Source organism: Quercus suber, unplaced genomic scaffold (genome assembly GCF_002906115.3).
Source record: "Quercus suber isolate HL8 unplaced genomic scaffold, Cork oak 2.0 scaffold_1, whole genome shotgun sequence".
NCBI lineage: Eukaryota > Viridiplantae > Streptophyta > Magnoliopsida > Fagales > Fagaceae > Quercus > Quercus suber.
Genome location: NW_027069468.1, coordinates 575,521 through 589,980, shown reverse-complemented (window position 1 = coordinate 589,980; position 14,460 = coordinate 575,521). Strand labels below are relative to the sequence as shown.

Below are 14,460 nucleotides of genomic sequence, written 5' to 3'. Positions count from 1 at the left end.
ATTTTTAATGAATTTATTACCTAAAAAAATTGAATTTAAATCATTCAACCATTGGTCTGAGATATCGCCACCTGGATGGAGTACTATGAATTTCAGTGGCTTTCATTTCATTTTAATGTATTGAAGCACCTAATCTTTTTCTTTATCGTAAATCTCCAGATCATGTGGTTAGTAGACATCTTTAGAGCAAAGATTGTGGATATCTCAAAAGATTCTCTGACCATTGAGGTGAGTTTTGTGAAATCCATAGCCTTTTCTATTCTCTAGTGTATTTCAGTTAGGACGCTTAGCTATCCGTGTGATTTTTTGATATGAAGAAAAATATTTGTAATATAATAGAATGAATTCACAATTAGCAAAAGTAAAGAGAATAATTTGGGACACATGTTTAACATAGTATTATTATTATGATTAATGAAATAATTTTTATTTTTATTTTTTATTACTGTGATTGTTATTTTTCAATATTGTAAAACTCTAGTGTGAAGAGACATTCATGGTCATAACTGTGGGAAACTTCCCATCATCAATAATAATGAAATTAGCCCAAACTTTGAAAAGAAGCCAAGATCGCTTACCACAAGATAGTCTTATGTATCTTTTTATTTTTATTTTTTATATGTCAGTTTTTGGCCCAGAGGTTGGGGTGCAATAACAAGTTTCTTCCACAAAAGCAATAGGTAGTGGGTTTGATTTTCGGGAATTAGTCTCTCCAAAAAAAAAAAAAAAAAAAAAAAAATCCTGGTAAGGTTGCCTATCATGACCTCTCTCCGACTAAGTTTCTTCCACAAAAGCAATAGGTAGTGGGTTTGATTTTCGGGAATTAGTCTCTCCAAAAAAAAAAAAAAAAAAAAAAAAATCCTGGTAAGGTTGCCTATCATGACCTCTCTCCGACCTCATAAAAATGAGAATTTTGTGCATTGGGTACAACCTTTAAGTCAGTTTTTCACCTCAAGGGGAGGGGGGAAGGAGAGATTCGAACTAGTGACCTCCAATTTATGAGGCACGGTCTCCAATCAATTGTGCTACCTCTTGAGGCTTCTAATGTACTGCTTTCTTTAAATTTTCTAAAACCATCTCTTCTCTAGCTACCAAGGGAGCAAGAGAGGAATAGTCTCGTTCTCTCTCCCCTCCCACCCTTTTTACTATGAAAAGAAACCATTAAATATGTTCCCAAGAAATGGCAATTTTTAGAAATTGAATTTTATCAATAAGTAGGTATGGCTGTAGTGCCTCCCCCATCACAGCTTCTATTTTCTTGGGAAAAATTGTTACCTTAGATAATCCTAGAGGGTGAGGGGTTATTGTGGTAGATTGGTGTTATTGTGTAAGAAGGTTGGAGAGTGTTGGACCGTGAGCTATGCCATTCCACCTCAAAATCATTTGGTGATGAGGAAGACACACTTAAATCTTTTATGGTCTTAGACATCACACCACGCGGGTTTGTTTTTAGAGTGGTTGTAGAGAGTCAAACTGTGGTCCCTCCAACAATCCCTCTCTCACAATGACACTCCCGTGACTTGAAACTATGACCGTGGCTCTGATACCATTTGTTGAACCTTGAGTTGTGTCATTTTACCTCAAAACCAATTGGTGATGAGGAAGACACGCTCAAATCTTTTATGGCTTTCGACATCACACCACGCGGGTTTGTTTTTAGAGTGGTTGTAAGGAGTCAAATTGTGGTCCTCCCAACAAAGAGATTGTAGATCATATATTGCTGCACCTTGATTAGAATAGAGTGTTATGGTTTCTTGTGTTTATGTGGAGTGCACTGGGTCATTTTGTTCTGGGTTGTTGATTTGTTGGCATGTTGGATGGGGTGGTTTTCAAAGTATCAGAGTGGCCATAGTTGGAAGGTTGTCCCTTTGTGTCTTATGTGGGCCATTTGGCGCGAGCATAATAGCTGAGCTTTTGAAGGCCTCAAACAATCTATGACAGAGATTAAGCTCCTTTTTGTATGATTGGATGGCTATTTACCGGGCCATCCAAGTTCCAATCTTGTAAAGTTTCTAGACTCTTGTACTTTGTCTTGATTTTGTCATTTCTGTACATGGTGTCTCTTACTCTTAATAAAATTTTCATTTAAAGAAAGTGCCAATGTCCTAGAGCTTGATTGAACAATAGTTGTTTTGAGGGTTGGTAAGAGTTGTTCCTTATCAAACAAGAAGAGAAAGAGACACTTTGTATAGAAGTTCTCTCATTTCAAGAAGCTATTTTATAGAGTGAGGAGAACTGTTTTCAACTTCTTATTACCTGGAGAATTTAAAACTTGAGGGCGTTTATAGTGTTTTGAAACAAATTCATAGTCTGGAAAGGAAGAGCAATTTCCCCCATCTTCATTGTTATTGGGAAGTCCAAATATCTTCCATTCCTACCTCTTTTATGTCACTCTTTACAATGTCTTCTCATGTGGTCAATAAGTTGGAGATACAAAGGGATTTCTTATGGGGAGGTATTGGTGATACTAAGCATTTAATTTGGTCGAAGGGTATGCTTACGGAGTTCACATGGGGTTAGCTTGTGGAAGGGTATGCTTACGGTATGGGAATCTTTCTAATTTCTTATGGTTTGAAGTTTGAGACGGGTGTAGGGTGAGGTTTTGGACCAACATTTGGTGCGATGCTTCTCTCATAAGGATTTGTTCCTAGACCTATTTGACTTAGTGGTGGTCAAGGAGGCTTTAGTGTCTTCATATCTACCTGGCCTGTCAGAGGGAAAGGGACAACATTGGAATCTTCAGTTCATCTGGCATTTTCAAGATTGGGAGTGAAAATATGTTGATAATTTTATTGAGATGCTATATGATAATTTGCCTGCCTCATTCGGTCAAGATCAAGCAGTATGATTGCCATCAAAGAGAGGAGTGTTTGAGGCAGATCAAGCGGTGTGGTTGCCATCAAAGAAAGGAGTGTTTGAGGCAAGATCATTCTGTAGTGCTTTTAGGGGTCCTACATGCATATTTTTCTCTTGGAAGAGCATCAAGATGGCTAGGTTTCCATGAAAGGAGGCATTTTTCGTGTGGAATGTGGCCCTTGGGAGAATAAAAACTGTTGATAACCTTCATAAGTGACACATTTTAGTAGTTGATTGGTGCTATACGTGTAAATGTAGTGGGGAATCTATTGATCATCTACTTCTCCATTGCTCAATGGCAACAAATATTGGGTCATCTGTCTTCAATTTGTTTGGGTTGGCTTGGGTGATGCCGAAATCAGTGATTGAACTATTGGAACATTGACAGGGTTGATTTCAGTGCCACAGAGGAGCCAAGGTGTTGCAAGCCTTGCCCTTGTGCGTAATGCCATAATGTGGTATGAAAGAAACAAACGGGTCTTTGATGGAATTGAATGTTCTGCCCATGTTATCAAAGGGCATATTTTGCAGATATTTTTTGATTGGATGCATGCTCTAGGCAGCACCCTTTCCGTGTCATTTGCTTTTCTTTTTCTGATAATTTTTTTACTATATGTATATATAAAATGGAATGTATCTAATTATTGTTGAAACCGCACAAAACTTTTCTACTTATATTTAAAGTAGTTACGTTGTTCACATGTTGTCAATCTGTTTTTCTTTTTAAAACTATAAATATTTGGCTGATGTGTCCTGAATTCCCATCAAATTTTGGATGTAGAGATAAAACTATAAAATTTTCTCTTAAAAAAATCTAGTGCTGATTTGGCATTTATGACTTGAGGTTGAGAGATAAGGTTCTGTTACCTATAACAAAGGTATCCAAATCATGAAAATTGTTGATTTGTTTGTTTTTAATTTATCATTTTTATACATGTGGATGACTGAAATTCAATGTATATCCATACTCACATACAGAAAATGCATTCTTTACCGATCTTTAGTGCATAAGGTGCTTTCAATACCCAGCTTCATCTATAGGTGTTGGACCTTTTATCAAACCTTTTTGTGAAAGCTTTTACCTTCAATGGAATCAATGCAAACTTTACATTTGAATTTTGTGGATCAGATTATTTTCTTGTCTTATGATGTTAAAAGTGAGTTCCACATGGAATCTCAGGTCACTGGAGACCCTGGGAAGATGGTTGCCGTTCAACGAAATTTAAGCAAATTTGGAATTAAAGAACTTGCGAGAACTGGAAAGGTAAGATGTGCATGTTTTTGAGTGTATGTATGCCTATTAGTTTTAAGGGTTTTTTTTTCCCTGAATGATAAAAATGAATTTAATTTTGAACTGTAGAGGAGTGGGCATTGCTTATTTAGTTACTTATAGAACAGAATACTACAGAAAGTTATCTTTGATAGGATGGGGGTGCTTGAGATCCAGATGAAGAAAATAGTCAGTTAATTCAAGCTGTAAAGATTGTATACATATCATGCAATGAACAAATTGATTTTGGAGAGCCAAATAATTAGGCTAGATAAGTTTCTAGCTTGCATGTTTTTACTGTTAATACTTGATAAGTTGTCCACAACAATTGTCCAATCAGAGAAGCCACTTTCAGTGGTATTGGAATAGGTGAAAACCTCTGAGAATTAACTATCATTATGCTACATTGTTTGAATGTGAAAGGATTGTAAAACGAGATTCTGCGTTTATTACTCGTAGGACCAGTAAACTCAAATCCTTGATGCATTTTTGAGTACTTTTATTTGTATATGAGAGAGAGAGAGAGAGAGAGAGAGAGAGAGAGAGAGAGAGAGAGAGAGAGAGATCTCTTTCACACGTTTGACGTTTCTTATTGTATGCACATTGCAAAAGTTTGCAATTGTGGAGAAAATAGTTTAAAAAATCTAATTAAATTATCTTAGTTGCTTATCTTAAGCATCTATGAGTGTGCTGCTCATTAAATTTCCTAAATGAATCAAAACAAATATTTGATGCTCATTAATGTATTAAATGAGGTTCTCATGTGATGAGTTTTGAATTTGAATCTACTTGTAGATCGCCTTGAGAAGAGAAAAGATGGGTGAGACAGCTCCATTTTGGAGATTCTCTGCGGCTTCATATCCAGACCTTGAACGGCCACTTCCTGCTAAAGGTCTTGTAGCAAATGCAAATCAATCACATAATGGCAATGTCAGTACATCCTCAGGGGTATGTACTTTTTGTTCTACTGAGGAGTGTTTGCATGCTATTTTCCTTTTCTCCAAGCCTGCTTCTCATCTATTCTTTTCCTATATAGAAGGAACTGCAGTATGCAGCTATAAGGTTTTATCTTATCAGAGGTGGGTGCCGCATTTTCAACAACAAAGTCTTAGTCCCAAAACCTTAGAATTGGCGGATGCTTCATTTTCACATGCCAATTTTATAAGGCTTACCATTTTAGATAATTTTTGCATATATTTTGCTTATGCTTCAGACCGAAAACTTCTGCAAAATTATATTTAAACATTTATGTCTATCTTTTTGGATGACGAGTTACTAAACTTAAAAAATTAAATGTTGATTTAACCATTTGAATATTCTTATTAAATGCAATTTTAGATTCAAGAATCCTAGGGGAGGTCATTTGTGATGCCCTAGATCTGATTTGGATATTGACCAAGTGTGTATTGTGTGGATGGGTAATGAGTCCCATGTTGGGCATTCATTGGGTAGATATGGGCTTTACTAACAGTTAAAGGAGCTTCAATAGTGAGTAGTTCTTTTGGGGTATAGTGTAGATGTAATTAGTGCTTTTTCTTAGGTCGTTACATCATTAGAGTAAACTTTCTACAAAGAGAATATATACTCGTCATATTTGCCTTCTTGAATATGTCTAATTCTGCAATGCTTCCTGCTAGTCAGCATATAAGATCCCTTTATTTAGTTTTTATTATTATTAATATTATTTTTATTTTTTAACCTATGGTTAAAGAAGGTTAGGTGAAAAACTGGTTTGTAGAATTTTAAATTTTAAATTGGTTTCATGGTTTGGACATAGTGGCCACAACTTGCTTGGAGTTTCTTATTGAAGATATCCTGATTTTGTGCTTCTACATGCCGTAGTTTCCACATTATTGGGAAAATTTGACTTGTGGAAATTAATATTAAAAAATAATGACCATCTAATGGTGCAGCTGTGGAAAGAAATGTGAAATGATTGTTGAGGCTGGAAGGGATCTTTGGTGGGACTTTTCTGAATAAGTAAGATAGCTCAAGAATGAAATTCATGAGGCTGAAATCAAGCTCAGCTTGTGCCCCTTAGGATGTTATTCGGCTATACAGCCAAGAGCCTTTTAGCTGAATGGAATTACCCAGTTCCCTCCACAAGGAGAACCTGGATTCGAAACCCCCAAACCCCACCTTGTTGTAAGAAAAATATTATTTGGATCTATAGAAGCTAATTTAGAAATCAATATAACAAATTTCTAATCAATGTACAGTGTGTTTTGAACTGTGTGTGAATTGAATCAAGTCAAGTTAGCTCAAGTAGATTGTCATGTAGAACTCTATATTTTTATTTTCTGACTTTTACATAATTCTTCTGGTGTTTAGTTTTTAAGATATTGATAACAGTGCATGAAGTTATTAATTTCTTTCTAGGATGTGGTTTCATATTGCAATGAGTTTGTAATCCAACTCTTAATGGCATGATATCAAAATTTTATTTGCTGAAGTTTGGAATTGGTAGAATTGAAATGAAATTCCTTATTGCTTTTTGTATATAAGCTTTCATAATGAATGTTCCTGAAGTTGTTCATTCACTTATTGGATCCTTTTATATGAAACTGGTGGCCTCTCCCCCTGTCAAGTAAAGGGGGAAAGAAGAACTCATCATTTATAGGATGTTTGCCTTGTCAGGTCATGGTTTTTTGTTTTCTTTTCTCTGCCCAAGGATAATTATAACTTATAAGTGTTTGCAATTGGATTCCAAATTTTTGAATAATCATTTCTCGAGACTTTTTTTTTTTTATTGGTTAATTACAAAATGCATTCAGTGGGTTTGAATTCATGACCTCACACGCCCCCTATTTTTATGTGAGAAAAAAGCGTCATTTGAGCTAGAGCCCATTGGAATTTCTCAAGGCTAATCTTCTCTTACTTTACTGAATCCACATTATATTCCTTATATTCATTTTCAATTTTCGTGCTGAAAGGTTTCACATTTGTAAATTTTCATTTTCATTATTACAGGGAGATGTTTATCCTGTGGAGCCATATGATGACTTGTCAATGAAAAAAGTTCTTGATGCTCATTGGGGTGTTCTCTATGATGAAGATGTAAGATATTTTTACATGTTTGAATATCCCTTAAATTGTATTTTAATCTTTCTTGAAAGATAATTGATGCAGGACAATTAATAGAAAAATAAAAGAACAAGAAAAGTAAAGAATAACTTATCAAAAAAAAAAAAAAAAAACAAGAAAAGTAAAGAATAAACCTAAGAATCAGCAATTAAGTTGCTTGGAATCAGCACCAAGCTAAACCCTTAGGAATCAGTACCTAAGGACCCTTGGGAATTAGTACCTAAGACATTCGGAGTTAGCACCTAACAATTGGAAAAATATATCATATGAATTTCATTAATCCCGTCTATTTTCCAATACAAATAAACCAGTCTCTTATATAGAACTAGAACTGGAAAATAAAGAGATAAAGATAACAACATACCAAAACTAATCCTAATTGAACTCAAATACTAATCCCTATCCAAATAAAAGTCTACAATTATACAATTTCCTATAAGATAAATACAAAAATCTGAAAATATAAAATCGAAAATAATTTTGATTTTGCTCTTGCATCAATACTCCCTTGGTTGGAAAAAAAATCAATCTTGAGTTTTAAAGCGTTGAAGGATGAAAACTTTGGCATGTAATACTTGTTGCAGTTGAGGAATCGTCTTTGGGAGCATTGAATATAGATCAACCTTGTATTCCACCTCATGAAACTTTTCTGGAATTACAAACTCAAAGAGTGGAATTGGAGTATCAACCTTTTCGATTTTATCAAACTCTAGATCTGCATGTACCATGGATGATTCTTCAAGTAGAGAGGCTTCTACTTCTATGTCAAAACCAGGATTTGGTAGTACTCGATCTCCCTTCATTACCGACATATTTTTTTTTTTCGATAGGTAATTAGAAAACTATTATTAATGAGAAAATAAGGAAAATTAAAGTTCATGATGATGAACAACAAGAAAAAAAGAACAAACAACACAACAAAAAGAGTAATCAGGAAACTAAGCTAAGGGAGAGCATAAACTTAGAGAGAGAAGAACAATTAGTAAAACTCCAACAACGAGACCACTCCAAAAGACTACGTTGGCATAAAATCTTTAACTCATCCAATGTTTTCTCATTATCCTCAAAGGAAGGACGATTTTGTTCCAACCACACAATCTACATTAAGCACCCTGGAACCAAATTCCAAATGTCCGAATTATGTTTCCCAAGCCACTGATGCCAACAAGATAACAAACCCCCACTGAACTTGGCATAACCCAATGAATACCAAAAGCCTGAAGCATAAAAGTCCATAGGGAATGAGTAACAGGATAATGAAGAAGAAGGTGGTCTACCGACTCCCCATCGCAACAACACATACAACACCAAGTAGCCAACACACAACCCCTAAGCATTAGATTATCCAAAGTAAGGATCCGACCATGTGTAGCTGTCCACAAAAAGAACACCACTCGCCTAGAAATCTTTGGTTTCCAAACACCTTTCCCAGGAAACAAAGAATTCGAAGCACCCTAAATCGCATGGTAATAAGACCGGATGTCAAACTTACCATCACCTTATCACCTTTTAGTCGCTAGCCAAGAGTATCACTCCTATCACCCCGAGGAATACGAGTTTGGATAAGCTGGAAAAGAGAATAAGATATAGCTAGCTTCCAATCTTCAGAAGCTCTATAAAACCTTAAATCCTATACTCTAACAGTACCCCCTTCTGGAATCCACAAAACCTCAGAGATACAAGCATCCTTGACTGCTGAACACACATAGAGATCAGGATAGAGATCTTTTAGAGTATTATCACCAATCCACCTATCATGCCAAAAGCGAATACGAGTGCCTTCACCCACTACAAAAGACAGATGCTTAGAGAAGCTCTCCCACCCTCCATTAATGCTTCTCCATAGTCCACATCCATGAGTCCTCCTACACACTTTAGTACACTTCATTACCAATATTATATTACCAACATTATCTTCTATGTGGGAATTAGTAATCTCATTGTGATCTGTCATTTTTGATACCCCCATTAGATCAAGTTGAATCTCCTTTTGGTTCATCTGAAGAGACAAGTTGTGAACCTTTTTTATTAGACCTTTTTAAGTCTTGGCGTTATGGAAGATACTTCGTGAGTGAGCTGAGCATTGTTGCACTGCCTCATACTTGTTCTCTGATCTTGTAAATTGCCATGAGAAGGTTGTAGATCCTTGTGAAAATACTGTGGGAAATATTCAATTCAAAGATCTTTCATTCTTTCCCAAGCAATTTGAGACCAATGAAATCTAAAGTGAAGCCTCTCATAATCATTCCAGAACTCTAAAGCTCTACCAGCAACTCTTGTTTTGGAATACCACATCCTTTGTTTGTCATTTGATAAATGCATTTGTGCAAAGAATTGTTCCGTCTCAAATACCCAAATTTTGAAAATCCATGGATCTTGATTTTTATATCCATAAAAAATAGGTGATTTTACTGCCACCATTGTGCACAAAAAGGACAAATCTCAACAGAAATTGATAATTGAACCTGAACATGCAGAGTGGAGGTGTCACTGGGACTGGCCATAGACTTGCTCTATCTTCCACGGCTTCAAACTAATGTAGTGGGCTTTACAAGTTGACCTCTGGGATTGATATGCTTAGTGCATTATATATTTTTTCCTAAGAAAACTCCAAGTTGTGGGATACGGATCAATGAATCAGGTCTTCTTTAAAACCTCTGTACAGCCTTTGGTATGAAATCTGTGAGACTATACCAATATCTCAGGCACATGAAGACAACTCAGTATAGGATCAGCAATTGGGTTTGCAGGTTGGTGATGGAGGCTGATGGTGGGACTGACTGTGTGGATCTGATCTGGCTGTGTGGATTGTGGGTTTTCTGGATCTGGTTTCCTTTATGGTGGTTGGCTTTTGTGTGGGTATTGTGGTTATATGGGATGAGAAACACGACAATGATTTTTTTTTAAATGAATCTGTTAAATTACCAATTGTCTCAAAAGCTTAAGCTATTGGGATATGGTATATTTAATCATTTAACCACATACTTCTAATACAATCGATTTAGCTCTGATACCAAAATTGATGCAATACAATTATAGAAAAATAAAAGGACAAGAATAGTAAAGAATGAACCTAAGAATCAGCACTTAATTTTCTTGGAATCAGCACCAAGCTAAACCCTTAGGAATCAGCACCTAAGGCGTTAGGAGTCAACACCTAACAATTGGAAAAATATCCAATTTGAATTTCATTAATCACATCAATTTTCCAATACAAATAAACTAGTCTCTTATATGGAACTAGAACTGGAAAATAAAGAGATAAAGATAACAACATACCGAAACTAATCCTAATTGAAATCAAATACTAACCCCTATTCGAATAAAAGTCTACAATTATCCAATTTCCTATAAGATAAATACAAAAATCTGAAAATATAAAATCTAAAATAATTTTGATTTTGCTCCTGCATCAATAATAATGGAAATCATAAAAAAAAAGGGCTGGTAGAAGGCGCACCAGGTATGAATACATTAAATTATTTATTATTGTGATTTTGAGTAATCAACCCGTATTTATTAGCAGTTTAAAAGTGAGGTTATCTTAACTCAAACTGATGTAGGATGGAAGTGCTGGAAAGGCTGTAGCCACCACCTACAACTAGTTTACCCTATAAATGCTAGGGGCTTTAAAATCCACTAGGTAAAACCTAGTATCCACAAGGTTAAGAGAAAACTCTCAAATACTTTGTTAAATAACCCAAATGTACCTAACTGATGGTGAAGAGGTCGTTTAGGCTTTATTTATAATAAACCCTGAACCTATCCTAACAAGGAAAGAGAAATTGAATCAAATCTTACCTAACCAAATAAAATAAAATTCTCATAATTACTAAAGCCCTAAATTAACTAAGTCAAACACTGTAGAGGTTTCTCTCTTGAGAAAATCATCTAGAATCAAGGACAAAATTTATTGAGTTGCCTGCATTCTGCTTAGTCTTCCATTGGTCCTTGTTATAAAACTTGCAGCTGTCCAGTTTGGTGCTTTATACAGTTTCTGCTGATATTGCCTAGGAAGGATGAAAATATAAATGGGCTTTTGTATTTTATCTATATGTTCAATCTATCAATTGGTTCTCAGAAAATAATTCCATTATGCTACTTTTTCAATTTTCATGAGAAATGTGGATAATATTAACTTGATCTGAAATTCGTAAACTTGTTAAATTATCATTTGAATTGTAAGTGATCAGTGTCAAGAATGGCTTTGGTTGCTGTATTATAGTTCTTGTTTTGCCTTTTTACATGTACCACACATTGTAACGTGCTGAATGTAATGCTACAGTCAAGTGGGCTTCGGTCACACACTTTGTCTATGCTTGTGAATGACTGTCCTGGAGTTCTCAACATAGTTACTGGGGTTATTTCTCGAAGAGGTTATAACATTCAGGTCAGTTTGGTTTTGACTGGTGGTTGTCTTACTAGCTTTTCTGGCATTCACGATCTTTTCTGTTGCCATCATTTCTTTTCACTTTATGTTGCAGAGCTTAGCTGTGGGCCATGCTGAAATAGATGGGCTTTCTCGCATCACAACTGTTATTCCTGGTACAGATGAGTCAATTGGCAAATTGGTCCAACAACTTCACAAGTTAATAGATCTTCATGAGGTAAGGGGTACTGTATTCCATGCTGCAATGGTTGTCCTGAGATTAGACCAATTTAAGTTCAATTAATTGAGGTTCACAAAAAAAAAAAAAAAAAAAAAACTATAAACCATGTCCGTTATTTTTTTTGATAAGTAAGAGAGAATTATATTCAAGAGGCTACCTCATGCAAACAACATAAGGCAGAACAGAGAGTACAGAGAGGGAAACAAACAAGAAAAAACAACAAAACAAACAACAGTCAACAGAAAACTAAGTACAAAGAAGGGAATTTAGGAACATAGGGAGAGAATCACTAGAGGTGAGTCCCCAGGCCCTAGACCAATCAAAAAGGGAGCCAGTAAAAAAAGCGAGCAGCTGGTCATCGGATTTGTCCAAGTCCTCAAAAGTGCGCCAGTTTCGTTCCCTCCAAATACACCACTTGGTCTTGAGCTGAGAAAGTTGTTGTTCCCTTCCCATTACGCGGTGGGTGGTTATGGTCTCTCAAAGTTTATTCCCCAGGTGCAGAGGTTAAACTTGGAGACTCAAAATCCTAGAACCTTTGCTGAAGTTGTACAAGGATCTCATGGAGGAATAGAGGTTAGAAAGCAACTAAAGCAGATAGGTTACTCAGATAAGGGGAAGAAGGCACAGTTTAGAGAGGAGATGAAAGGGTGAACCTGAGACATAAAGGTGCCAAGGTGAAGGTAGCTCCGGTGGGCAAGGCAGATAAGATGGAGGTGGTGGGAGGGGACAAGAAGGAGCTGAGCATTAATGAGGAGACAGAGGTAGGGGCAAAAAACTCTAGGCTACGCTACCCACTCCTCAATTTGAATTCAAAAGATTACTTAAAAGGGAAGAAGAGTGCTGTCAGGAGATCTTACTGGTCAGGAAGAAGCCTTTTAGTGGAGGTTGATGTGACAGGGAGCAGGCGAGTCTTCTGGGACAGAAGGAAAGGGGGAGATACGAAGTGCAGAATGGAGACTCGGGCAATGGACAGGGATTGTATTTCAGAAGTACCAAGGGCTTTAAAATGGGTTGCACGTGGAAATTATAAGGCTGGAGTCTTTTATAAGGCTGGAGCAACACCTGGGCTGGGCCTAGACAAAAGCCCATTAGCATCCGGTACACTTAAGAGATGTGTTCCATCTGTTTTCTCAGGCCCAAGTGTCTATGAAGTGGGCGAGAGTTCTCTGTCTGGTGAAGAGAACTCAGCCCAGGCACCGATGACAGAGGCGAATCCCAAGCTCCTCTTCAGAGCTCCGATCCAGCCTCTGGTGTGTCGGACCGGTGCGACAAGCCTCCGGTGAGGGACGACGGCACCTCCTTCGCCGAAACCAGCTCCGATGAGCCCATGTTGACACCGGGTAAGTCCGATTCGGTGTTTTCGCGGTCATCCGCTGAGCTTTTTCTTTCTGGTATCTTTTGGAGCTTGTTGAGGGCTGGGCTTGTGGCTATGGATGTTATTTTTGGGCTGATGGGGGCTGGGACAGCGGGCCAACTCAAGCTGATAGAGGCCTTGGATTTTGATCAGCCCAGCGTAGAGTTGTTTCCCAGGAAGGCAGATTGTGATGTTCCTGGAGTGAGTACTATGGTGGGGGAGAATTGAATCATTCGGAGTTGGGTTTGGGTGGAGAGGAAAGCTTACCTTAATGTCTATCACCCCCGCTGGGTTACCTCTGTCAGTTGATTTGTTTTGTGGCAATGAGGCCTTGGAGTGTCTGAATATGGCGGATATTTCCAGTTGGGTGAAGAATAGACTCCCCGGATTTAGTAAATTGGTGGGGCTGCCTCTTAGTCGCCATGAGAAGTTATGCACTGCCTTGTTACAAAAGATTGAGAGGGAGACAGAGGAGGCCAAAGTGTTGAACAGGAAAGATACAGCCCTAGAAAAGCTGCCATTAAAAGGGATAAAGGGAAGAGAGAGCTGAGGAACTTGCAATCTTCGGTTAACTATGATGGTAGGTAGAGTGTTGGCGGCTGAATTTATACTACAGTTGGGTTCCTCTTGTCATTATGAATTTAAAAATTCTCTCTTGGAATGTTAGGGGTCTGAATGATTGTCGGAAACGTTTGATTGTGAAAAATCTATTGCGGGAATGGAGGTGTGATGTAATCTGTCTTCAGGAGACTAAGCTTACTGGCTTGGACAGACGCATGATTGGCAGCTTGTGGAGCTGCCCTTATGTGGACTGGGTGGCCTTAGATGCTGTCCAGACGGCGGGCGGAGTTTTGATGATGTGGGATAGGAGGGTTTTAGAGAGGTTGGAGTTCATGGTGGGTTCTTTTTCTGTGTCTGTTCGGTGGAAAGGGGTGGGGGATGGTTTTATTTGGGCGTGCTCTGGGTTATGGTCCAACTGACAACAATGCGAGGGGGCTTATGTGGGACGAGTTGGTTGGCGTTCAGCAATGTTGGAACGTCCCATGGTGCTGTTTTGGGGACTTTAACATTGTCCGTTTTCCGAGTGAACGCTCGGGTAATTCCCGTCTCACCCCGGCTATGGAACTTTTTTCAGAGTTTATCGAGGACCTTAATTTGATCGATTTGCCTTTGGAGGGAGGGAATTATACCTGGTCTAGCGGCTCAGAACAGCCTTCGATGTCTAGAATAGATAGAGTTTTGGTGTCTCATGATTGGGAGGAGCAATATCCGAATGTGGTCCAACG

The 14,460-nt window shown here is 37.6% G+C and overlaps 1 protein-coding gene across 2 annotated transcripts in view; it reads left to right on the top strand.

The window, feature by feature from the left end:
• LOC112021754 (acetolactate synthase small subunit 2, chloroplastic) overlaps positions 1-14,460 on the top strand; it is a 38,849-nt gene that overhangs the window by 2,075 nt on the left and 22,314 nt on the right. For both annotated transcript variants that reach the window (XM_065771046.1, XM_065771025.1), the window contains exons 4-9: positions 160-228; positions 4,037-4,120; positions 4,922-5,074; positions 7,097-7,183; positions 11,496-11,600; positions 11,695-11,817. In XM_065771046.1, the coding sequence (XP_065627118.1) occupies positions 160-228; positions 4,037-4,120; positions 4,922-5,074; positions 7,097-7,183; positions 11,496-11,600; positions 11,695-11,817 (621 nt within the window). The remainder of the gene's footprint in view (positions 1-159; positions 229-4,036; positions 4,121-4,921; positions 5,075-7,096; positions 7,184-11,495; positions 11,601-11,694; positions 11,818-14,460) is intronic.